This window comes from Eleutherodactylus coqui, chromosome 5 (assembly GCF_035609145.1).
Source record: "Eleutherodactylus coqui strain aEleCoq1 chromosome 5, aEleCoq1.hap1, whole genome shotgun sequence".
Classification (NCBI taxonomy): Eukaryota; Metazoa; Chordata; class Amphibia; order Anura; family Eleutherodactylidae; genus Eleutherodactylus; species Eleutherodactylus coqui.
In genome coordinates this window covers 15,752,426-15,778,116 of record NC_089841.1, presented here as the reverse complement: position 1 = coordinate 15,778,116, position 25,691 = coordinate 15,752,426, and the positions used below count along the sequence as shown (strand labels likewise).

General features: G+C 43.0%; 1 protein-coding gene across 2 annotated transcripts in view; it reads right to left on the bottom strand.

The window, feature by feature from the left end:
- Positions 1 to 311: 311 nt before the first annotated feature.
- The window catches only part of LOC136628999 (zinc finger protein 678-like), a 284,392-nt gene continuing 259,012 nt past the window's right edge, over positions 312 to 25,691 (bottom strand). The window contains exons 1-7 of one of the 2 annotated variants that reach the window (XM_066605099.1): positions 21,173 to 21,381; positions 17,375 to 17,518; positions 16,788 to 16,967; positions 16,582 to 16,705; positions 16,435 to 16,499; positions 15,321 to 15,423; positions 312 to 2,584 (exon numbers count right to left, since the gene is read on the bottom strand). In XM_066605099.1, coding sequence (XP_066461196.1) covers positions 1,143 to 2,584; positions 15,321 to 15,423; positions 16,435 to 16,499; positions 16,582 to 16,705; positions 16,788 to 16,967; positions 17,375 to 17,431 — 1,971 coding nt within the window. In that variant the 5' untranslated portion in view covers positions 17,432 to 17,518; positions 21,173 to 21,381 and the 3' untranslated portion in view covers positions 312 to 1,142. Of the gene's footprint in view, positions 2,585 to 15,320; positions 15,424 to 16,434; positions 16,500 to 16,581; positions 16,706 to 16,787; positions 16,968 to 17,374; positions 17,519 to 21,172; positions 21,382 to 25,691 lie in introns of those variants that run through there. The other variant, XM_066605098.1, reaches the window with a different exon arrangement.

Below are 25,691 nucleotides of genomic sequence, written 5' to 3'. Positions count from 1 at the left end.
AGACAATTATAAATATTTTTAAAATCTATAGCAATGATAATACAGACTGATACTGGACATGACTGGTATGATATTCTTACAGGATTGTCACCCTTGGCAAAGAAAATGCTGGATTGGCTATTACGGCCTATGTTAACTGTACTTCTACTTTGTGTTCTTCTAACATTGTGGAATTGTTGTCTTGTAAGACTCCCCTAAGCAAAAAAAACCCTCCAAGGAAGAATTGTCATGATGCATATCATACTCTGTGGAGCTAAATAAAACAAAGCAGCAAGTGATGATCACTTACTAAAATGTGTATTCTGCGTGAATCACTAAAGAATAGCTGATCAAAGATGGACTGTGCTTGGAAATGTGTTTAATAATGCTGTGTAATGGAACACACAAAAGGCTATGCAGCTCTATAAAGTATTGTGTTCTGTTTCTGCTCGTCTCCTAATGACAAATGTATGCTCCTTTTTCTAACCAGGGATAGTACAACTGCCATAGGTTCCTGCGATGGTAGTACTACGGGGTATTAACAGGTATGGGGGAAAGATGGGAAATCACCCTTCTCTCAGTGCTAGAAAAGACAACCTGCCCCTGTAGAAGAGGGATAGTCTGGGAGGAAATCAGGAAGCTTGCATGGAATAATGAGACAAAGTAGAAGAAGTCACAAAAGAGGGAATGTTAGAGAATATATTTATGTAACATTACCAAATTACATTTTTATATGATTAAATTCCTTGTTCTGATCAAAATTGTATGTAAGGCTTTAAGAAAATAAAATTATACATATTAAGAGGCTTTTAGCTATATGGCATAGTCTTGTGTAGCTTTTTTCGTCTTGTCCATCAAGATGAGACGGACAAAAGAAACACCCTTGATTAGAGACTAAGATGACATAGCAGGTGCTCTTATGTGGGAAAACAAAAGGACAAAGCAGAACGAAAGTTCTATAATATTCTACAAACTTCCATGCTTGTTTTATTGGCTAGGAAGATAGTTGCACACTTTGGTTAGGACTGTAAAGGTGGTTTTATGATAGAGTAAACAAGATCATTCTGATTACATCAACTGGAGTGTAAAGTGTTGATTTCCAAAAGAGTTGCTATTGATCTATAACAAATTTGACACAAACAAGATATACCTGGTCCGCAAACTTATTGCAACATCAATGGATATTTGCAATGAAGGGCTGAGGGAATATCTGGGATAATGGCAGTTCCTTCATCTGTATCATGTGTAACACGACTTGATTTCATTGTAAAACATTTCTCACATTCTGAACATTTAAATGGCTTCTCTCCTGTGTGAACTCTATTATCTGGACTAGAAATATGAGTAAAACATTTCCCACACTCTGAACATAAAAATGGCTTCTTCTCTGTGTGAATTCTCTGATGTCTTACAAAATGTGATTGATCTGTAAAACATTTCCCACATTCTAAACATGAAAATGGCCTCTCTCCTGTGTGAATTCTCTTATGTCTTGCAAGACTTGAATTATGAGTAAAACATTTACCACATTCTGAACATAAAAATGGCTTCTTCCCTGTGTGAACCCTCTTATGTGTAACAAGATATGATTTCATTGTAAAACATTTCCCACATTCTGAACATGCAAATGGCTTCTTCTCTGTGTGAATTCTCTGATGTACAACAAAATGTGATTGATCTGCAAAACATTTCCCACATTCTGAACAGGAAAATGGTTTCTCCCCTGTGTGAATTCTCTCATGTCTAATAAGACTTGAAATCTGAGTAAAACATTTCCCACATTCTGAACATGAAAATGGATTCTCCCCTGTGTGAATTCTCTCATGTATAACAAGATTTGATTTCATTGTAAAACATTCCCCACATTCTGAACATGAGAATGGCTTCTCCCCTGTGTGAATCCTCTTATGTGTAACAAGATATGATTTTGTTGTAAAACATTTCCCACATTCTGAACATGAAAATGGCTTCTCCCCCGTGTGAATCCTCTTATGTGTAACAAGATGTGATTTTCCTGTAAAACACTTCCCACATTCGGAACATGAAAATGGCTTCTCTCCTGTATGAATTAGCTTATGTGAAACAAGACTTGAAATCTGAGTAAAACTTTTCCCACATTCTGAACATGAAAATGGTTTATCTGCTGAGTGAATTCTCTTATGTACAACAAGATGTGATTTCCTTTTAAAACATCTCCCACATTCTGAACATGAAAATGCTTTCTCCCCTGTGTGAATTATCTTATGTGTAACAAGACTTGAAATCTGAGTAAAACATTTCCCACATTCTGAACATGAAAATGGCTTCTCCCCTGTGTGAATTATTTTATGTCTTACAAGATGTGATTTCCTTGTAAAACATTTCCAACACTCTGGACATGAATACGGCTTCTCTCCTCTGTGACTTTTCTTCTGCTTATCAGTCTGTGATGAATCAGAAGAGTGGACCTGTATAAGAGGATCAGATGACGGATCTTTGCTGTGAAGGGCTGAGTTAATATCTGTGATAATGGCAGGCTCTTTGTCTGTATCTTGTGTGATATCACAATCCTCTACTTTACAAACTATAGACATCAGACATCCCTCTGAGCTCCCGGTTCCGTATTCTGCCAAGTATAAAAATAATTTTACTATTTCACAAGTTATATTGATATTATTAAACTGCATGGTAGCTTCATGGTTAACTCTGTTGCCTTTCAGCACTGGGGTCCCGGGTTCAAATCTGACTATGGACAACATCTGCATGAAGTTTGTATGTTATTCCTGTGTTTGTGTGTATTTCCTCCCATACTTCAAAATGCATGTTATTAAAAATTGAAAGCAATGTAAAGTTATTAAAAATTGAAAGTGATGTAAAGTGCTGCAGAATATGTATGCGCTATATAAAGATGATTATATTTGTACAGAAACATTTCAATACCAACTACAAGTCAGGTGGCAAAACTCACTGAAAACCACAGAGGAAAAACTGATTCTAGTCTACCAGTAGAGTTCAGATCGAGGACCAGTAGATCATGATATTCATATCTTCCAGGGTCATATATCAGTGTAACTGTCACCACTCTTCTAGTAAATGCTCAGTGGATAACCTTAAATTTCCCTGTGAGTCAGTGCTATTAGGTGGCATCTGTCTCACACACTTTTGACTGCTACATGTTCCTTATCACAGAGGGAAGGAGCAGTATGGTCATGTATGAAGAAGTCATGGCAGTGGTGCAAGTGTAAGGCTAGATTAGTACACACACCAGTGCTGCCGCCTTATGATGTTTAGCTCCATAGTAGAAAACTAACACTTGCCATTATAACTGACTATTATGTGGTCCATCTGGCTTCAGGTATGCCTGCTGATATGTCCTGGACAAGACAGTGCAGTATGCTACAGTATTTTGTCCATTATTTGGTTCCAGATCTATGCCTGAGTCTTCAATCGAAGCCTTCAGCTCAGATACTGTTAGGCTTCGCCCTGCTGCTGCTGTGTGGGTTTGACCCTTGGTTTCTCTAGCACATCAAGAGTTAGGTTTTCACTGGTTACTTAAGCTCACTTACAGTCATTACTACTCTATTTAACTGAGCTGGAGACCATCATTCACAGCTGAAAACAAATGAACAGCGCCTTGTACGATGGTAACATTTGATTAATATCTGTTTAAACAAGAAGGGATTCACCTGGTGCCTCGATTCACGAGTTCCTCATGAAAGGGCATCCTGCCAGCACGTCTTGGTCCCGGTTTGCTACGTACAAGGGATAACCACACTTTGATCCCGTCCTAATCCAAATGGTCCGGAGAGATGTCCAGGAGAATATGCCACCTATTCCTTAAGGGGCATGTGTATATATATATATATCTCCAAATAGAAAAAAATAAATAATCTCTGCGCTCGATGGATCGGGAAGAAAAGTGTGCTGCTATAGCTATTTCATATTTTATTGACCAAATAGATACATAAGATATGCAACGTGTTTCAGAGCAACATGCGCCTTTCTCAAGCATACAATATATGTCATAAACAGGGGTATATATACATACATATAAGGGTTAAATACCATAAAACAAAATCCCACAAGAAGCATGATAGAAGGGGGGATACCCAGGCCCCCGTAATTACCCGTGTCTTTGAAAAAAACCGCACAATTTACATTATAACTTTTATCTAAGATTTAGGGAAGGCCAAAAAGGGTGCGAGTTGGTGGTGGTGGTGGGGATTATTTTTAGGGAGTCAATTTTTTTCTTCCACACAAGTGAGCAATGGGGCCTGGAATTTATTCAGTTTTGCCCTGCAATTCAACGGTGTTCCCTGCATTATAGGCCTATCCATATGTCCTGTAAGTAGGGACAAATGGGGGTATCCGTTTTGGGGTGGACGTCTTCATTCCTATGTACACTGTACAAAAAAGACTTTTTAAATTGACACAATTGCCAAAAAAATGAAAATTGTAATTTTTTCCTTCTGCTTTGATAAGATTCATACAAATACTGTGGGATCAAAATATGCAGAATACCCCTGGATGAATTCGATAAGGGGTCTAGTTTTCAAAGTGGGGTCATTTGTAGGGGGTTCTTTATCGTTTTGGCCGCTCAATGACTCTATAAGTGGACAATGGGGCCTGGAATTTATTCAGTTGTACCCTGAAATCCATTGGGTGCTCCTTCCATTATAGGCCAACCATGTGTCCTGTAAGTAGATTAAGGCCACAATGGGTATGTTTCTAAACACAGGACAAACAGGGGTATCCATTTTGGGGTGAAAGTCTTCATTCATATGTGTGCTGCACAAAAAAAGCTGTTTTTAAAATGACAGAATTGCCAAAAAAAAACAAAAATCAATTTTTTTTACTTCTGCTTTCGTTGAATTCATTTTAAAACTGTGGGGTCAAAATGCGCAGTACACCCCTAGATAAATTCGTTAAGGGGTCTAGTTTTCAAAATGGTGTCATTTGTGTGTTGTTTTTTTTTATGGTTTTGGCTGCTCAAGAGCTCTACAAGTGGGCAATGGGGCCTAAAAGGCCTTCAAGCAAAATTTATGTTCTTAAAGACACTGACTGCTCCTTTCATTTTGGGCCCCGTTGTGCATCCAGACATAATATTAGGGCCACAATGGGTATATTTCTGAACACAGGACAAACAGGGTTATCCATTTTGGGTGTAAATCCCCTTTTTTATGTGCACTATAGAAAAAAATATGTCTTTAAAATGACATATTTGTAAAAATATGAAATTTTATTTTTTCCCCTCTAAATTGCATTAATTCCTGAAAAAAACTGTGGGGTCAAAATACTCATGACGCCTCTCAGTAAATACATTAAAGGGTGTAGTTGTTAAAATAGGGTCATTTGGGGGGGGGGGGGGATCTATTATTCTGACACTCATGAGTCTTTGCAATCTTGGCTTGGTGTAGGAAAACAAAGTGTTTCTCAAAATGCTAAAAAGTAATGTTAAATTTGTACGTCTCCTAAATGGTTAAAAAAACACAAAAGTTTTTCAAACGTGCATTCAGAATAAAATAAACAGATGGAAATAAATATCTTGGCAAAAATTTGTACAGCATGTTTGCATGTATTTGAGATATTACAGTTGAAAATGTGAAAAAAATGACAATTTTTTCAAAATTTTCCCAATATTGGCACTTTTAATAAATATACACAAATTCTATCAGTCTACTTTTACCACCTAAATGAAGTACAACATGTGGCAAAAAAACAATGTCAGAATCATTTGGATATGCAAAACCTTTACGGAGTTATGATATGTTAAGTGACACATGTCAGATTTCCAAAATTTGGCTCCAAGACTAAGGCGCAAACAGGCTTTGTCACTAAGGGGTTAATAGGTTCCTGTTTCGGTTTAAGTTTATGTCCTTCTCCCTATTTTTCATATGTCAGCAGCATTTACATTGTGTTTTGTAGACACAAGGTGGGCATATAGCGAGAGGATAATGATTTTTATTGTTATTGTTATTTACTTGTGACCCCTCTGGACTAAGAGCAACCCCAATCGAACACATTGAGCCATGATCCTTCTCAGAATTGAGAAAAAAAGAAATGTTCTGGATTTTCAGATTAGATACGCTCACCCCAATAGTTTGAATGAGGAAAAAATATAACATAGCTGTAATTACATTGTAAAAGGTAATACGGTTTTTATGAATATATAGAATAATTGGTTATTTTAATTGTAGTAATTTATTTTTTACACAAATTATTTATACAACAAAATTAATTTTTTACATTGTTTTTAATTCTGTATAAGAAATAAACAAAAAAGATGTTTTCGTCCAACCGGTTTTTCGTTGCTATGAAAAATGAGATTTATTTTAGGCCCTTCCAGATGTTGTGGCTCCAGGAGCTTCCTAACTAACTTTGAAACCCACGTTGCATTCCAATCAGACCGACACACCGCACCACCGAGAACTCCACCCTATGCACAAATTCCGTAGATGATGTCACAGCTACCAGCACCAGCATTCTGAGCAGAGCAGTGAACATGTTAATGAGTTCATTAACCCTTGTATGTATGTATATATCCACCTGTGTATGACACATACCGTATGCTTGAGAAAGGCGCATGTTGCGCTGAACCACGATGCAGGTCCTATCTATTTGGTCAATAAAATATGAAATAGTTATAACAGCCAACTTTTCTTCCTGATCCATCGAGCGCAGAGATTTTTTACGTTTTCTATTCGGATCATTCACTGCTGGGACCTTGGTGTGAACACATCCTGTTTCTGCCAGTCTACTTGTACCTGCTCAGCTCTGTGACAGCCTCCTGCACTTGCTCAAGTCTGCTGCATCGTCCTACACCTGCTTAACTCTGCTTCACCACACTGCACCTGCTCAACTCTACTGCATCATCCTGCACCTGCTGAAGTCTGCGGCATCATTATGCACCTGGTCAACTCTGCTGCATTGCCCTGCACTTGCTCAATTCTGCTGCATCCTCCTGGACCTGTAAACTGCTGCCTGGTGGCATCACTAAAATTCCAGTGGGTTAGCCGTCAATTCATTGGTGTGGCTGTCAGGATAAGCCCTACGTCAAACCGGTGAGTTGGTCAAATAGGTCCACAACCCTATATCTGTAACAGTAGGTCCCAGCCATTAACTTAGCTGATCCCATCCACAACGGACTTGCAGAGTTATGCCAGGAGTTGTCTCAGTGGAAGCGACAAGAGCAAGTACTGCCTTACCTCTTTAATGTAAATGCTTGCCTAACCTCCTTGACAACCCCCACACTCTGATCACTTTCTGATTTCGCACTTCTATGATCAGGCACTAGCCTGGATACAAAAAAATGCTTTGTAGCTTGTGATGACATACAGACACGGAGCTCAGACCCCACCGCCCAGTCCTAGCGGCATTACAAACGAGGAAATAGCAAAAGAGAGGCCGGCTTCACATGTAAACAAACATGCTTTATTTATAAATGGTGCCACATATCAGAAATAGGACGCATTTCGACCTAATGCAGGTTCCATTGGAACACGGAGGTGACCAAGACCTGCATTAGGTTGAAACGCATCCTGTTCCTAATATGTGGCACCATTTATAAATAGAGCATGTTTTTTTACACGTGAGGCTGACCTCTCTTTTGCTATTTCCATACTAGTCTGGATAAACCCACTCTGGGAGAGGAGCAACGCAGTCGTTAATAATCTTGCTCTCATTTGTGGAGAGTTTCCAGAGATTCTTTGACGAGGCAGGATGTACTATGTAAGCATCCTCCGCACTATTACGGTTGCGGCAGAGCAACCATAGAGTGGGTCAACATGCCATAAAATTCTGGACCCTAGCCTCTGAATTAGGCTGGAATAACAAAGTTCTGGTAGCAGCCTTCTGGGAGGGCCTCGCCAGCCGCATTAAAGATGAGCTGGCAGGTCGAGATCTCCCCTCTTCCCTGGATGCTTTGATCTCCCTGGCCACCAGAATCTAAGATTCCAAGAGACAATGAGGGAGGTGGTCCAGGAAAGGAGACTGGTATGCAGGTCTCAGAGTTTGCCTTCAATTTCCCCTGCTTCTCCACCTCCTCCCAAGGAACTAGAGCCTATGCGAGTAGATAGACTAAAGTTGACTGAGGAGGAACATAGGTGCTGACATTTCAATGGCCTGTGCATGTACTCTGGTGACAAGGGGCAGGTCATTCGGTCCTGTCCACTCAGGCCGGAAATCTCCCTAGCTTAGGAACTGTTGGAGAGGCGATCCTAGGTAAAGATGTATCCTCTATCAGAATAAACCTTCCTGTGTTGTTGTCCGCCCCCCGTATTGAACTTCAGGTGTAGACCTTCCTGGACTTGGGGTTCTTGGGGTTGGCTGGGAAGTTTCTGCATCAGGCCGTGGTGGATCATCACCATATTTCTACCTAGGGATCTAAGGGTGGGTGCGTTGCACTGAGAGAAGATTTCGTTATTGGTTCTCCCAAGATCCACCAGTTTGTTGCTGCTGGGCCTGCAGTGGTTGCGTAAGCATAATCCCACCTTGAACTGGTGAACAGGTGAGATTTTGCGTTGGGATCCTACTTGCCATACCAATTACACGTCTCCAGTAAGACTGCTTCACTGCATCATTGTATCACAACACCTCCACGGTCTGCCTGAGCACTTTTCAGACTTCACAGATGTCTTCAACAAAAAGGAGGCAGAGTGTCTGCCACCCTCCCGTCCTTATGACTGTCCAATTGACCTTGTACCGGGTTCCACACCTCCTTGGGGCAGAGTATACCCTTTATCTTTACCAGATAGATATCTCCAAAATAGGAAAAGTTAATGGGTCCCAACTTGATTATTGAATTCTAAGCGCAAAAACATTAGCGTCCAAATTTTATGTACGGAATCTAATTCTCTAACTTCCCGATGTCATAGAAACATGAAATTTGGTACAAGCATTGATTATGTCATAAATAGGAAAACCTAATGGGTCCCAACTTGATTATTCAATTCTAACGCAAAAGAATTAGCGTCAAAATTTTACGTACGGAATCTAATTCACTTCCCGATGTCATAGAAATTTGAAATTTGGCACGGGCATTTATTATGTCATACATAGGAAACGTTAATGGGTCCTAACTCGATTATTCAATTCTAAGCGCAAAAGAATTAGCGTCCAAATTTTACATACGTAATCTAATTCTCTCACTTCCCGATGTCGTAGAAACATGAAATTTGGCACGAGCATTGATTATGTCATAAATAGGAAAAGTTAATGGGTGCCAACTCGATTATTCAATTTTAGTGTAAAAGAATTAGCATCCAGATTTTACGTACGGAATCTAATTCTCTCACTTCCCGATGTCATAGAAATTTGAAATTTGGCACGGGCATTTATTATGTCATACATAGGAAACGTTAATGGGTCCTAACTCGATTATTCAATTCTAAGCGCAAAAGAATTAGCGTCCAAATTGTATGTACGTAATCTAATTCTCTAACTTCCCGAAGTTGTAGAAACATGAAATTTGGCACGAGCATAGATTATGTCATAAATAGGAAAAGTTAATGGGTGCCAACTCGATTATTCAATTTTAGTGTAAAAGAATTAGCGTCCAGATTTTACGTACGGAATCTAATTCTCTCACTTCCCGATGTCATAGAAATTTGAAATTTGGCACGGGCATTTATTATGTCATACATAGGAAACGTTAATGGGTCCTAACTCGATTATTCAATTCTAAGCGCAAAAGAATTAGCGTCCAAATTTTATGTACGTAATCTAATTCTCTAACTTCCCGAAGTTGTAGAAACATGAAATTTGGCACGAGCATAGATTATGTCATAAATAGGAAAAGTTAATGGGTGCCAACTCGATTATTCAATTTTAGCGCAAAAGAATTAGCGTCCAAATTTTATGTTTGTAATCTAATTCTTTCACTTCCCGATGTCATGGAAACATGAAATTTGGCACAAGCATTGATTATGTCATAAATAGGAAAGGCTAACGGGTGCCAACTCGATTATTCAATTTTAGCGCAAAAGAATTAGTGTCCAAATTTTACATACGGAATCTAATTCTCTCACTTTCCGCTGTCATTTTATATAAAGGAAACATCACATGGTTACCTCCGCGTGGTGTTTCCTGGGTAACGCAAAGAACTATGCAAAATGGTGAACATATTTTTTTCCTCGGTATTTCTAAAGTAACCACGACTTCATAAGATTTTCCGTGTGAACACGAGACAAACAACAGTACTAAATTAACTCGGGCGAAGTCGGGTATATCAGCTAGTAGTTATATGTAAACAATTTTCTCACGGATTGCTTGTTGGTTATACAATTTAGTATTTGACCTCATCTATATTGCAAATAGCATGTGATACTAATAAAAATGATTGATTAAAAAAAGCATTAATGAACGACATCTTCAGGGATCGCCTTTATAAGTATGTTATTGTTTATTTGGACAATATTCTAATTTTTTTCTCAAGACATCAGTTCACATCACAGACACATTCTCTGTGTTCCAACAGCTAAGGGAGAACCACCTTTACGTCAAGCTTGAGAAATACGCCTTCATAGAAGTTCTCTTCCATTTTTGGGCCTTGCTGTCTCGAAGCTGGGGTTACAGATGAATATCCAGATGTAGTGACAACAGCACAAATCCAGGTGCATTAAAAGAATTTTCTTTATTCCATGAGTAAAATATGCTTATTTTACTGATGGAATAAAGAAAATTCTTTTAATGCACCTGGATTTGTGCTGCTGTCACTATATCTGGATATTACGTTGCTTCAAGGAAAATAGGGGTCCATCTTCTATTCATGACTGTGCAGCCTCAAAGCCTCCCCTTGAGAGGGTATTTTTCCCATTTTTGTGCTGTTGGTTCTTCATTTCTTTACGGGGTTACAGATGAATTCAGATAAAATGTCTGCCATATTAAAATGGCCTCGTCCATCTGGGATTTACGCCATTCAGTGATTTCTGGGTTTCGCAAACTTCTACTGACAGTTTATTAACCATTTCTCCACCTTGTCCGCACTCATTTCTGCTCTCCCCAGTAAGGGGGTGAATGCCAAGCAATGGACCCAGGCGGCTGAGGCGGCCTTTCGAGCTTTGAAACAAGCATTTTCCTGTGCACCCGTTACACCGTCTAGATGTCTCCAAGCAATTCTATCTAGAGGTCAATGCATCGCCCATTAGGGCAGGGGTGGTTCTGACGCAAAAGGGATCATCAGGAAAGATGGTAACTTTCATAGGGGACTGGGAGTTGCTGGCCATCAAAATGGCCTTAGAGTTTTGGCGTTACCTCTTAGTGGGAGAAAATCATCCAGTTATGATCTATTCCAGTCACAAAAATCTGACTTATCTGCAGACAGCACAGCAACTCAACCTTCGACAGGCCTGGTGGTCCTTATTCTTTGCCTGTTTCAAGTTCATACTTCACTTCCGACCCGCTGACAGGAACATCAAGGCGGATGCGCTATCAAGATCCTTTGATTGCAGTGATCAAGGGGAGACACTACAATTCATCATTGACTCCACAAGGATTATATCCCTGTGACTCCCGTCCAAGTAAAAGATATCCCTCCTGGAAAAAGGTTTTAAACCTTAGTCTAAAAGACGACAGGTTTTGTCCTCGGCCCATTGTTCCAAGATAGTAGGGCACCCAGGACAACATAAGATGGGTGAACTTCTTTGTCGCCACTACGGGTGGCCAAGTATGATGAAGGACATTCATAATTTTGTCTCAGCATGCACCTCACAAAGTAAGTCTCCTAGGGAGAAACCCACGCTTCCGTTTCCCATTCCAGTAGCCCCATGGCAACACATAGCCATGGACTTACCAACGTCCAAAGAATGTACTGTTGTTTGGGTGGTTGTTGACCGATTTTCCAAGATGGTCCATATTGTTCTATTGTCGGGACTGCTGTCCGCCAGGCTATTGACAGAAAAGTTTATCAAGTGCGTCTTTCGTCTCAATGAGTTCCTCTCCATATAGTGTCAGATAGAGTGTCAAGTTCACTTCTAAATTCTGGAGGGCACTATGCAAGCTTATGGACGTATTTTTGGTCTTTTCTTCAGCATACCATCCGCAGTCCAATGGGCAGGTTGTGCATACCAACAAGATCTTAACAATCTTTCTTCGTTATTTCATCAATGCTCACCAGGACAACTGGGCTGAGTTTTCATACAATCACCATGTTAGTGAGTCCTCTATCAACTCTCCCTTCTGTATTGTGAATGGCAAGCAACCCTGGATTCCCCTCCCCTTCCCACGCTTGTCTGAAGTTCTGGCGGCAGCGTGTTTGGTAGAGGACTTTTCTAAAATCTGGTGGGATACCAGGTCAGCGTTGGAGAGGGCTACCACTCTAATGAAGTGGTTTGGAGATCATAGACGTCAACCATCCCTGCAGTTTTTCCGGGAGGACAAAGTCTGTCTCTCTTCCAGACACATCACACTTAAGGTACCCACCTACAAGTTTGTTTCCTGGGTCATTTTGAAGTAATCAGTAGGATTAATACCCTTTTTTTTTATAAACTATGGCTTCCTCCCTCCTTGCATATCTCTAATTCTTTCATTTCTCTCTCCTCAAGCCTCTACTCCTCAATAGATTCTCTGGGAATTTTTATCCTACAACAGCACAACTAAACTGTAAAAAGACCTATGAGGTCAAGGACATTCTGAGTAAAAAGAGAATCAGGAACAAGATCTAATTTTTGGTGGACTGGAGGGAATATGGCCCCAAGGAGAGGTAATGGGAGCCTCTGGAGAACAATAACGCTCCCCTGTTGCTACAAAGATTCCTGCGCAGGACATGGTTAAAGAAGAGGGGGCATAAGGTGGTAGTGGTGGGGTGCTGCTGCTGGGTAGGTTTGACTCCTGGGTTTCTCCAGCACCTCAGAAGTTAAGTTTTCAATGGTTACTTCAGCTCACCTGCAGACTATGAGTCATTGCTCCTCTATTTAACTGAGCTGGAGACCATCATTCACTGCTGGGACCTTGGTGTTAGAACATCCTGTTTCTGCTCAGCTCAATCCACTTGTACCTGCTCAACCCTGCTGTATCATCCTGCACCTGATAACTGCTGCCTTGTGGGTGCGCCCTACTGGTCCCTATCACATAAACTGCAGTGGGTCAGCTGTCAACTCATTGGTGTGACTGTCAGGATAACCCCTATATCAAACTGGTGAGTTGGTCCAGTGGGTCCACAAACCTATGTCCGTAACAGATACCAGATTAGAATATGCCATCTTCTGTTAAAATAAAAGTCATGTTTTTTTATATTTTTCCTTCTACCCTTGATGTTAGTCAAAAAAAATCACCAAACCCTGCAAATCTGAATCTGGTCTCATCAGTAATTAACTGTGGCTGTTATTAATAATATGGGGGGCCTGGATGATCTATTAACGGGTTAAAGGGTCATGCAAGAACACTTGCAGCAGAGTCCTCCACAAGCCTTAGGTTCCTTTCTCTGGTAGATTGCTGAACTAAACCTAAATAGTATATTCCGTACAGACAGAGTTCGTCCATTTCTGCAATAAAAATTAGTTGCTGTTTTTCCCCAAGAGCTTATATAAACCATCATAAGTCCATTTTGAGTAGAATTCATAACACTCACAGCACTAAACTTCAAACCCTAAAAGAATCTTCTGTAATCTGGGTCTTTGTCTACATATTCTGCATTCTGTTATCTGGATCTACCATGTTTCCCAAAAAATAGTGCCCACCCCAAAAATAAGCCCTAGCCAGATTTTTTTAGGATTTTTGGGGAGGCTTGAAATATAAGGCCTACCCCAAAAATAAGCTTGAGTCACATTGCATACAAAAGAAAAAAACATTACCTAGCTGCTCTCCAGAGCTCAGGGCGGCTCCCGCAGTCTTTGACTGCCCACACAAGTTCCCTTTCTGGATACGGTATTAATAAATCCCACCTCCACTAAGCTATGGCTGTCATTGGTTCATACTAGAATAACCAATGACAGCCATCGCTTTGTAGAGGCAGGATTTATGAAACCTGTAGCCAGGAAGTGATCCTGTTTGGGCGGCCGAGTACTGCTGGAAAGCGGCGGGCGGGACCTGGTCTGAGCCTGCTAGGTAAGTAAACTAAGTAGTTCTCCAAAAATAAGACTTAGGACTTCTTTTGGGGCAAAAATTAATGTAAGACGTTGTCTTATTTTTGGGAAAAGACTGTATGTCTCCACATTCTGCATTTCATTACCTGAGTCTAAGTCTCTATTTTGTATTGGGTTAGCACATAGTAATGTGATATGAGTTTGATAGGATCGATTGGTTTGGAACTCTGAAAATTGGGCACTTTTCTCCAATTAGTACTGACAGCAAATGATGAGGAATGACTCACAAATATATTTCCATCCATATTATAAATATTCATGTGTTATATATATATATATATATATATATATATATATATATATATATATATATATATATATATATATATATATATGCGAAAGCCTTCACTGACTGACTCATTGACTGACTGACTCGCCACTACTTCTCTAACTTCCTGGTGTCATACAAACATGAAATTTGGCATAACCATTCTTTAGGTCCGAAATAGGAAAATAAAGGGGTCACAACTGGATTATTCAATATTAATTGCAAACGTAAGTGACCCTCTAGGTAATGTACCCAATCTAATTCTCTAACTTCCTGGTGTTGTACAAATTAGAAATTTGGCACGACCATTCTTTTTGTCCTAAATAGGAAATGTAAAGGGGTCGCAACTTCAAATTTAATTCTAAACGTGAAAAACTGTGAAAATCCAATGCATGAGGTAGTTCTTTTCTCAGAAATCATAAAGACTAGGGTAAGTATTCATTTACTGAAGAGAATCTACCTCACTTCTGTGTATATACTTAGAAAAATATAACTGACCTCTGTGTGCTTATACTGAAAGGTTGTAAAGTATATAAGTAAGTGACCATGGACTGCAGGAATTGAACATGCCTTTAAGGCTAGGAAGGGGCTGCAACCTCCAGCCTGGGGGGAAATTTGAATAAAAAGGGGCATTACCTTTAAGGTTCAAAAGTGAGGAGAATGGGAGGGGTGGCATGTTCTGCAGAGTGACATCAGTACAATCAGTCTGAGGAGAATTTAGTGCTCCTCCCTGTGTATACATATTTTATTCCTCAGTTTCTCTGAAGTAAGCACAACTTCATAAAACTTTCCATGTGAACAACACTTAAACACCTGTATCAAGTTAACTCGTTACTAGTTTCCTGTAACGGTAATACATTGTCAGCCATATTTAGTTTGTACTCCGGCTGAATGGGGGAATATACAGCGGAAAATCTGACAGATCCCAGAGCTTATAAATCTACATAACTATCTGCAGCCGATGACCGAGGAGAATCTGTGACTCTTCTCTGCTGTATTTAGTGGTTACTACTCACCTGGGCGGTTACCTGTAGGAATCTCCTCTTTACACCGCTGATCACCCCTCACATTTGTCTCTGTAGTATTAATATTGGTCAGATCTTCATCGTGATACAAAAGCTGTGAGACAAATATTGTAAAAGTCAGCAGATGGTTGGAGAAGTCGTGTGGAAGGTTGTACCCAGGTTGTAATTACTATTCCACCAATCACTGCCAGTATGACGCGCGGGTCAGGTGACCATCACCTCATGATGCTAAGACACTCCCAGAACACCTGTTCACTTGGGATACAGCTACTACATGTAAGTAGGTTTACTATTTAAAGAGAGCGTCTTCTGTATTTTAAATGTGCTTGATAAAGTCGCCCTGCATAGCGACGAAACGCGTTGCACAAGTATCGTTAATAAATTGATGACGTGTTCTCTTCCTGGTGGCATACTGAGCTAGTTTGGGAGGATTCTTACTCTCTACCTTGATTTCGATTGACCCAGTGAGTCCAACTACATAGTTGGAGACAGAAGCCGTGCTGCCAATCAGGTACACCAGAAGGATCAACAAGAACCATGGCTAGATCCACTGTGATCTGATAAGCTGACTTGGATTTGGAGGTGTTAGTGAGGCTCCTAGCAAGGGGCTCTCACTTAACACCGGGTGAGTCCCATTATTACCTTTACTATCATCATCATTTTTTTCATGTTTCCATCTGTTCTTTCCTAACTACTCCGATTTGCCATTGGAAGCGCCTCCCTGACACCAGTTATTTTTATTATAGATATTAGATGGCGGCTCAATGACCCCTCAGTAACCTCATACACATGTATATCCGGAATGGCTAGACACACTGCACGTTGTCTCAGTGGAGGAGATCAGCGTCTACCAGACACATCCACTGCTTGTCTCAGAGGAAATAAAGGAGCAGATAGATATAAATCCAACCTGTTGGCTCCTTATTCCCACCAGCAGTCTCCACCGCCAGAAAACTGGGAGAAGATCCAGACAAGATGTAATGTCTCTGGTCAGCGGTAATCCTGCCATCTCCACCGGCCTCATCACACAAGGAGAAGACATCTAATAAGACTGAAGACAAGAGCGTCACAGCCTTCTACAGATCAGAGGGACATCTCCATCTACCTGATGGTCCTGTGGAAGAAGAGGACGGGGACATCTCTCTGGGGTTCTTCTCTTACTGGATGGAACTGCAGGAAACACAGACGGACACTGAAGTCATTCTTTATATACAGATAATAAAGTCCCCGTGGATTTAGTCCTGTCTATTACCTGGTGATGGGAGCGGCTGGCGGGTCTCCATCATGGTGTCCTTGTACAGATTCTTGTGTCCTTCTAAATACTCCCACTCCTCCATGGAGAAATAGACAGCGACATCCTGACACTTTATAGGAACCTGACAACACAATATACAGTCATCACCCAGAAGCCTCCAGTGCTGTTACTGTATAATGTCCCAGCATTCCCTGCAGCATCACCTCTCCAGTTAGCAACTCAATCATCTTGTTGGTGAGTTCTAGAATCTTCTGTATATTGATGTCCTCATGTGTCAGGGGGTGAGGTGGGGTCTCTATGGTTGGGCTCAGGGGTCTTCCCCATCCATCACACACAGGGGTCCAACAGACATCTCTAGAGGTCTTCTTCACTACTGTGTAATCCTGTATATGGGGAGACATCCATAATTATCACTAAATTTCCAGAGTCCATCACATCTTCAGTGACATCATCTGATATTACCATAGATAAGAATGATGTAATTTGACATGATCAGAATCTCTCCACTTTCCAGTGACATCATCTGTTATTACTATATATAAGAATGCTGTAATGTGACATCATCAGCATCTCTCTCCGCTTCAGTGGCATCATCTGATATTAGCACAGATAAGAATGAAGTAATGTGACATCATCAGAATATCTCACCTCTCCAGTGACATCATTTGTTATTACCATAGATAAGAATGATGTAATGTGACATCATCAGAATCTCTCACCTCTCCAGTGACATCATCTGTTATTACCATAGATGAGAATGATGTAATGTGACATCATCAGAATCTCTCACCTCTCCTGTAAGCTGGAAGAGTATCTCTAGGGTGAGATTTAATATACTTTCTGCCATCTTGTTCCTGTCCTTCTCGATCCTTCACGGCTCAACAAGGAGAATTCTCTTGTGTAGAAGATATCAGAGGATCCGGTATTGTAGGAGCTGAATGGGAAGAAGATGAGACAATATAAAAACCACACAGAATCCTTCAGAAAACAATACAATTACTGGAGAGAATAAGGGAGAACATTTAAGGAGATATTACAGGAACCTGTTAGATGTTTGTGATGCCCCGACTACAAGCAGCATAACATCTAGATAGGCTTCTCTTCACCTGGATCGGTTGGACTGACAGCTGATCCAGGCGGGGATCCGCCCCAATGACTCTTCTCCACGCTTCTGCTTATTAAAGTATGTTTCCTGTATAAGGCTGCACCGTTCTAGAATACAATATAGATGTCTGCAATGTATCTGCCTGTTGAGATGTATTAAGCCATCGGGCAGCGTGCAACTCCTGGCAGCTTCACTTTAACCCCTTCCTGCGGCCATTGTTCATTTTAATTTGTCGATTCCCAACAATAACTTTATTTACTAACATAATTAAATAGGAGCTTGTTTTTTGCAAGATGAGTTCTTTTGAATGACACCATTTGAAGAACAGAGAAATTTATCTTTTTATTAGGAATTTTATAAAGATATTTTCTTGAAAAAAACATAATTCCACTCCACAAACTCTGTTCACAAAGTTGCATGAAGGTGGACCTCGCTCTCTGCTGCCCGTCATGACAGCTACAGTCAGTTGTTTTCTGCTTCCAGGAAACATATAGGGTTTATAGGCGCACTCACCTTTCAAGGAGTGTAATTCCCTTTGTTTTATGGGAAGTGTCATTTTTGAAACAACTACAGATGGGATTTCTGGTCTTTCTGGTTCTGGTGATGTTATGAAGATGCTGCATGCAGACATCGGCCTAAGTGATATATATGAACTCTGTACATGTTACACTTTTATTACTAGAAGGTCTTCTGCTTAGAATTTTCTATTTGAGTTGCACTTTTAGTCACTAATAAATATTTGAGGATTGTGTTATTACAGTTTGAAGCAAAATTGCCTGAAGGTGCTGATGTGTATTTAGTGCTGACTGGAATTTTGACTATGTACTGGGTTTCAAGTCTCAAAAAATATATGGGGATTTAGGGTATGAGAGGTAATTAGGGTATTTTTCGTACATGTCAAAAATTGTCTGGCTATGGAGGTAGGAGGGGCATGTGACCTGGATGCAATGAGATGAATGAGGGTGCCAGACCAGCCTATAGTCAAAGAGTACAATCAGCTGATTGCTGCAAAAAAAGCTGAGGAAGGCTAAAGTACCCTAGATGTGATGATCACATGACCAGTCACATGTATAGGAGAGCTGCTGGAGAAGCGAAGGACCTTTCATGATATCATGCAGTTGTGATCAGTCATGTGTAGGAGGAGCCAGACTTCAGCCTGTGCTATCGGGGGAGCTCCTTGCAAATTTTAGTGTGGGAAATGAAGATCCTCATGAGCAGGTTAGAGAGATCTGTAAGGGTGTCTTCACAGTAGTGAGAAAAAACATACAAGATTTGTGTGGTGGGCGTCTACAAATCTGAAACCCTTTCATATGACACCAACCCTATTGAAAACAGTAGGGGAACTCTGCGATCCTCTGCCGCTACTGTAACAGAGGCTTTTTCCATGTGAAAGTTGCTCACATCCTAGGGTTTCATGTGGATTGCGAGGGCAATATCAGGCTGTGATTCATGGCCCACTATCGACCTCACCAGTGTGAAGCAGGCCTTACTGTGTGGGGGAACATAGGAGGGCGCTATCACTGTGGAGAGAACATAGGAGGACGCTATCACTGTGGAGAGAACATAGGAGGACGCTATCACTGTGGAGGGGGAACGTAGGAGGACGCTATCACTGTGGAGAGAACATAGGAGGACGCTATCACTGTGGAGAGAACATAGGAGGACGCTATCACTGTGGAGGGGGAACGTAGGAGGACGCTATCACTGTGGAGAGAACATAGGAGGACGCTATCACTGTGGAGGGTGAACATAGGAGGACACTATCACTGTGGAGGGGGAACATAGGAGGACGCTATCACTGTGGAGGGGGAACATAGGAGGACGCTATCACTGTGGGAGGCGGAACATAGGAGGACGCTATCACTGTGGAGGGGGAACATAGGAGGACACTATCACTGTGGAGGGAACATAGGAGGACACCCTTACTGTGGAGAGAACATAGAAGGATGCTATCACTGTGGAGGGAACATAGAAGGACGCTATCACTGTGGAGAGAACATAGGAGGACGTTATTACTGTGGAGGGGGAACATAGGAGGACGCTATCACTGTGGAGGGGGAACGTAGGAGGTTGCTATCACTGTGGAGTGAACATAGGAGGACGCTATCACTGTGGAGGGGGAACGTAGGAGGACGCTATCACTGTGGAGAGAACATAGGAGGACGCTATCACTGTGGAGAGAACATAGGAGGACGCTATCACTGTGGAGGGGGAACATAGGAGGACGCTATCACTGTGGGAGGCGGAACATAGGAGGACACTATCACTGTGGAGAGGGAACATAGGAGGACGCTATCACTGTGGAGAGAACATAGGAGGACGCTATCACTGTGGAGAGAATATAGGAGGCCGCTATCACTGTGGAGAGAACATAGGAGGACGCTATCACTGTGGAGGGGGAACATAGAAGGACGCTGTCACTGTGGAGGGAGAACATAGAAGGACGCTGTCACTGTGGAGGGAGAACATAGAAGGATGCTATCACTGTGGAGGGAGAACATAAAAGGGCACTATCACTGTGGAGGGAGAAGATAGGAGGATGCTATCACTGTGGATGGGGATTGTAGGTGTAAGGATTCAAACCTGTAACCTTCTGCACCCCAAGTGGCTGCCCTTCATACTGAGCTATTTAGCATGATTCTTAGTCTCATGTTCCTGGTTCTGTGTCTTCCCTGTCTAGCCCAGCCAGTGTCTTGCTCTTTCCCCAATTAGCCCTCTATTTAAACATGGCCCTGCCACTCCCTTCTTGTGTGATTGTTGTGCTTCACAGCACTGTCTAGTTGTGCTCCACTTTACCTGCTCATCTACTATTTCTGCAATACTACCCAACTCCAGGGTTCAATCTGACTACGCTTCCCACCTCACCCATTGTATTTCAACTGTGACTTCCTACTGACAACCTCCAGCTTCCTCCTGACTACTCTCCAGTCCTGCTTGGCCACTAAACCCATGGCTCCTTTCCATTTCCGGTAATACGTTACAACGTAATCACGTTCCAAAATGGAGTCTGTAGTAGCCATACTCAGGGAACGGATCACAGAGCTCCAAGAGTTCTGAACCTCCTACCAGGAACAGGCTGCTGCTATGCAATGAGAGATCGAGGGATTACAGAGGAAACTCTTGGAGATGTGCAATACAGCATCAGACATCCGTATATCACTGCCAGTGAAATGTCCTGGAGATCATCGCCAATACCGAGGTTTCCTAAATCGGTGCCAGATTTATTTCCTGATGCAGCCCACCATGTTTATCAGCGACAGGAAGTAGGTGTTTTTCATCATTAATCTCCTCACTGATGAGGTGCTCGCATGGGCCTCGCCGTACATAGACAAAGGGAGGTTACATAACCTACGTCAGGGGCGGCGTTCCGTTGCAAGGCATACCGCGGAATGTCATCGCGGGGCGAATGATACCACGTAGAATCCAGCTGGACAACAGCCAAGTCCGCTGGGGATAATCTGAGTGGGTAAAGGAAGAACTTACAAGAGTGGAGACTCCGGATAACCAGGAAGATTTCATTCAACTGCGCGTCCGGCTAGACCAGAGACTTTCTGAGCGGCGAAGAGACTGTTGAATTTGGGCAATCTTGATCAGTCCAATCCACTCCCGAAGGCGATGCTGATGAGGTTAATCCTCCCCCAGCGGCCCTGGCATAAGGGGACACACAGACCTGCAGAGTCCGACAGCAGATGTGTTCTTCCAGGACCTGTGATGATGTCATCATCATGTGATCACCTGTGTGGGAGGAGTCAGTGATCACATGACCAGGTTAGAGATAAATGATGCAGAACACTGCTGTACTAGTTGTGGTCCCAGCTGGATGAGTTAAAGGGAAAGAGATAGAGTAGAGCTGTGTGTGATGTGTGGGGGTCAAGATGGATGGAGTGGAGCTGTATGTGATGTGTGGGGGTCAAGATGGAAGTACAGCTGTGTGTGTGATGTGTGGGGGTCAGGATGGATGAGTAGAGCTGTGTGTGTGATGGGTGGGGGTCAGGATGGATAAAGTAGAGCTGTGTGTGTGATGGGTGGGGGTCAGGATGGATGGAGTAGAGCTGTGTGTGTGATGTGTGGGGGTCAGGATGGATGGAGTAGAGCTGTGTGTGTGATGTGTGGGGGTCAAGATGGATGGAGTGGAGCTGTATGTGATGTGTGGGGGTCAAGATGGAAGTACAGCTGTGTGTGTGATGTGTGGGGGTCAGGATGGATGAGTAGAGCTGTGTGTGTGATGGGTGGGGGTCAGGATGGATAAAGTAGAGCTGTGTGTGTGATGGGTGGGGGTCAGGATGGATGGAGTAGAGCTGTGTGTGATGTGTGGGGGTCAGGATGGATGGAGTAGAGCTGTGTGTGATGTGTGGGGGTCAGGATGGATAAAGTAGAGCTGTGTGTGTGATGGGTGGGGGTCAGGATGGATGGAGTAGAGCTGTGTGTGTGATGTGTGGGGGTCAGGATGGATGGAGTAGAGCTGTGTGTGTGATGTGTGGGGGTCAGGATGGATGAGTAGAGCTGTGTGTGTGATGTGTGGGGGTCAGGATGGATGGAGTAGAGCTGTGTGTGATGTGTGGGGGTCAGGATGGATGGAGTAGAGCTGTGTGTGTGATGTGTGGGGGTCAGGATGGATGAGTAGAGCTGTGTGTGTGATGGGTGGGGGTCAGGATGGATAAAGTAGAGCTGTGTGTGTGATGTGTGGGGATCAGGATGGATGGAGTAGAGCTGTGTGTGATGTGTGGGGGTCAGGATGGATGGAGTACAGTTTGTGTGTGATGTGTGGGGTCAGGAAGGATAGAGTAGAGCTGTGTGTGATGTGTGGGGGTCAGGATGGATGGAGTAGAGCTGTGTGTGATGTGTGGGGGGTCAGGATGGATGGAGTAGAGCTGTGTGTGATGTGTGGGGTCAGGATGGATGGAGTAGAGCTGTGTGTGTGATGTGTGGGGGTCAGGATGGATGGAGTAGAGCTGTGTGTATGATGTGTGGGGGTCAGGATGGATGGAGTAGAGCTGTGTGTGTGATGTGTGGGGTCAGGATGGATGGAGTAGAGCTGTGTGTATGATGTGTGGGGGTCAGGATGGATGGAGTAGAGCTGTGTGTGTGATGTGTGGGGGATCAGGATGGTTGGAGTAGAGCTGTGTGTGTGATGTGTGGGGGATCAGGATGGATGGAGTAGTGCTGTGTGTGTGATGTGTGGGGGTCAGGATGGATGGAGTAGAGCTGTGTGTGTGATGTGTGGGGGTCAGGATGGATGGAGTAGAGCTGTGTGTGTGATGTGTGGGGGTCAGGATGGATGGAGTAGAGCTGTGTGTGTGATGTGTGGGGGTCAGGATGGATGGAGTAGAGCTGTGTGTGTGATGTGTGGGGGTCAGGATGGATGGAGTAGAGCTGTGTGTGTGATGTGTGGGGGTCAGGATGGATGGAGTAGAGCTGTGTGTGTGATGTGTGGGGGTCAGGATGGATGGAGTAGAGCTGTGTGTGTGATGTGTGGGGGTCAGGATGGATGGAGTAGAGCTGTGTGTGTGATGTGTGGGGGTCAGGATGGATGGAGTAGAGCTGTGTGTGTGATGTGTGGGGGATCAGGATGGATGGAGTAGTGCTGTGTGTGTGATGTGTGGGGGTCAGGATGGATGGAGTAGAGCTGTGTGTGTGTGATGTGTGGGGGTCAGGATGGATGGAGTAGAGCTGTGTGTGATATGTGGGGTCAGGATGGATGGAGTAGAGCTGTGTGTGTGATGTGTGGGGGGTCAGGATGGTTGGAGTAGAGCTGTGTGTGTGATGTGTGGGGGTTCAGGATGGATGGAGTAGTGCTGTGTGTGTGATGTGTGGGGGTCAGGATGGATGGAGTAGAGCTGTGTGTGTGATGTGTGGGGGTCAGGATGGATGGAGTAGAGCTGTGTGTGTGATGTGTGGGGGTCAGGATGGATGGAGTAGAGCTGTGTGCGTGATGTGTGGGGGTCAGGATGGATGGAGTAGAGCTGTGTGCGTGATGTGTGGGGGTCAGGATAGATGCAGTAGAACTGTGTGTGTGTGAGGTGTGGGGGTCAGGACGGATGGAGTAGAACTGTGTGTGATGTGTGGGGGTCAGGATGGATGGAGTAGAGCTGTGTGTGTGATGTGTGGGGGTTCAGGATGGATGGAGTAGTGCTGTGTGTGTGATGTGTGGGGGTCAGGATGGATGGAGTAGAGCTGTGTGTGTGATGTGTGGGGGTCAGGATGGATGGAGTAGAGCTGTGTGTGTGATGTGTGGGGGTCAGGATGGATGGAGTAGAGCTGTGTGCGTGATGTGTGGGGGTCAGGATGGATGGAGTAGAGCTGTGTGCGTGATGTGTGGGGGTCAGGATAGATGCAGTAGAACTGTGTGTGTGTGAGGTGTGGGGGTCAGGACGGATGGAGTAGAGCTGTGTGTGATGTGTGGGGGTCAGGATGGATGGAGTAGAGCTGTGTGTGATGTGTGGGGGTCAGGATGGATGGAGTAGAGCTGTGTGTGATGTGTGGGGGTCAGGATGGATGGAGTAGAGCTGTGTGTGTGATGTGTGGGGGTCAGGATGGATGGAGTAGAGCTGTGTGTGTGTGTGATGTGTGGGGGTCAGGATGGATGGAGTAGTGCTGTGTGTGTGATGTGTGGGGGTCAGGATGGATGGAGTAGAGCTGTGTGTGTGATGTGTGGGGGTCAGGATGGATGGAGTAGAGCTGTGTGTGATGTGTGGGGGTCAGGATGGATGGAGTAGAGCTGTGTGTGTGATGTGTGAGGGTCAGGATGGATGGAGTAGAGCTGTGTGTGTGATGTGTGGGGGTCAGGATGGATGGAGTAGAGCTGTGTGGGTGATGTGTGGGGGTCAGGATGGATGGAGTAGAGCTGTGTGTGTGATGTGTGGGGGTCAGGATGGATGGAGTAGAGCTGTGTGTGTGTGATGTCAGGATGGATGGAGAAGAGCTGTGTGTGTGATGTTTAGTTCAAAAAAGCACTTTTTTATATTTTATTTCCTTTTGTGTCACAGCTAAATATTAACACCCTGAGGGCAAATAGTGGTTAAATATGCAGAGGGGTTTCCTGAGACATAGTGTCTTAAGACACTCTCAAGTCACCATAATATGGACTCCTCTGTCTTACGGATCACGCCGCTAGAGAGAGTCCTTCAGGGTGAATTCCCACATGTTAAATCAAAGGAGATGTTCTGGATTTTCTGACCCAAGGCGCTAATTCCTAATAGCATTGTTAGTGAAAGTAATATGACTCAGTTTTCCCCTATCGGTTTTATAGTATGCGCCTTCAGTTTTGTATGATATAGTCTTTGTCAATGTTTTGTACTTTTCCTTTAACAAGATTTGCTCAATTGTGTTGAGGAATAAAAAGGCACCTCGTGATTAGAACATTTCAAGGTCCTACCGGTAGATTGAATTGTTTGGGTCGTAACGCCTGTTCCCCCATTTCTCTTTAAAGAACTTATTGTTTAGCATTGCTGTACTTTTGTGCTCCGAGAAGCTAATTATGTTTGATTCTATTGTGCGTGTGTTTATTTTGCAATTTAGATGTTAAAGTCTTTATCTTTCATGTTCACATTTGTGTTTATGTTTTATCGACCAGTGGTAATAAATGAATTTTATAATAATTTTGAATGATTGTAATTGAGGCATGTGCCTCTATAAAAACTGCTCCATTTCAATCAATAAATCCTAGAATGGTTGCATTGTAAGACACCTCCAGGGTTATCTGGTCCAACCCCCTGCTCAGTGTAGGATTCACTAAGTCATCCCAGACAAATATTTATCACACCTTTGTTTGAACACTTCCATTGAAGTAGAACTTACCACCTCCCGTGTCAACCTGTTCCACTCATTGATCCCCCTCACTGTGTCTAATATCTAATCTGTGTCTCCTCCCTTTCAGTTTCATCCCATTGCTTCTAGTCTCTCCTTGTTGAAGTGAGAATAGGACTGATCCCTCTGCACTGTGACGAACCCTTCAGATATTTGTAGACAGCTGTTAAGTCTCCGCTCAGGCTTCTTTTTTGAA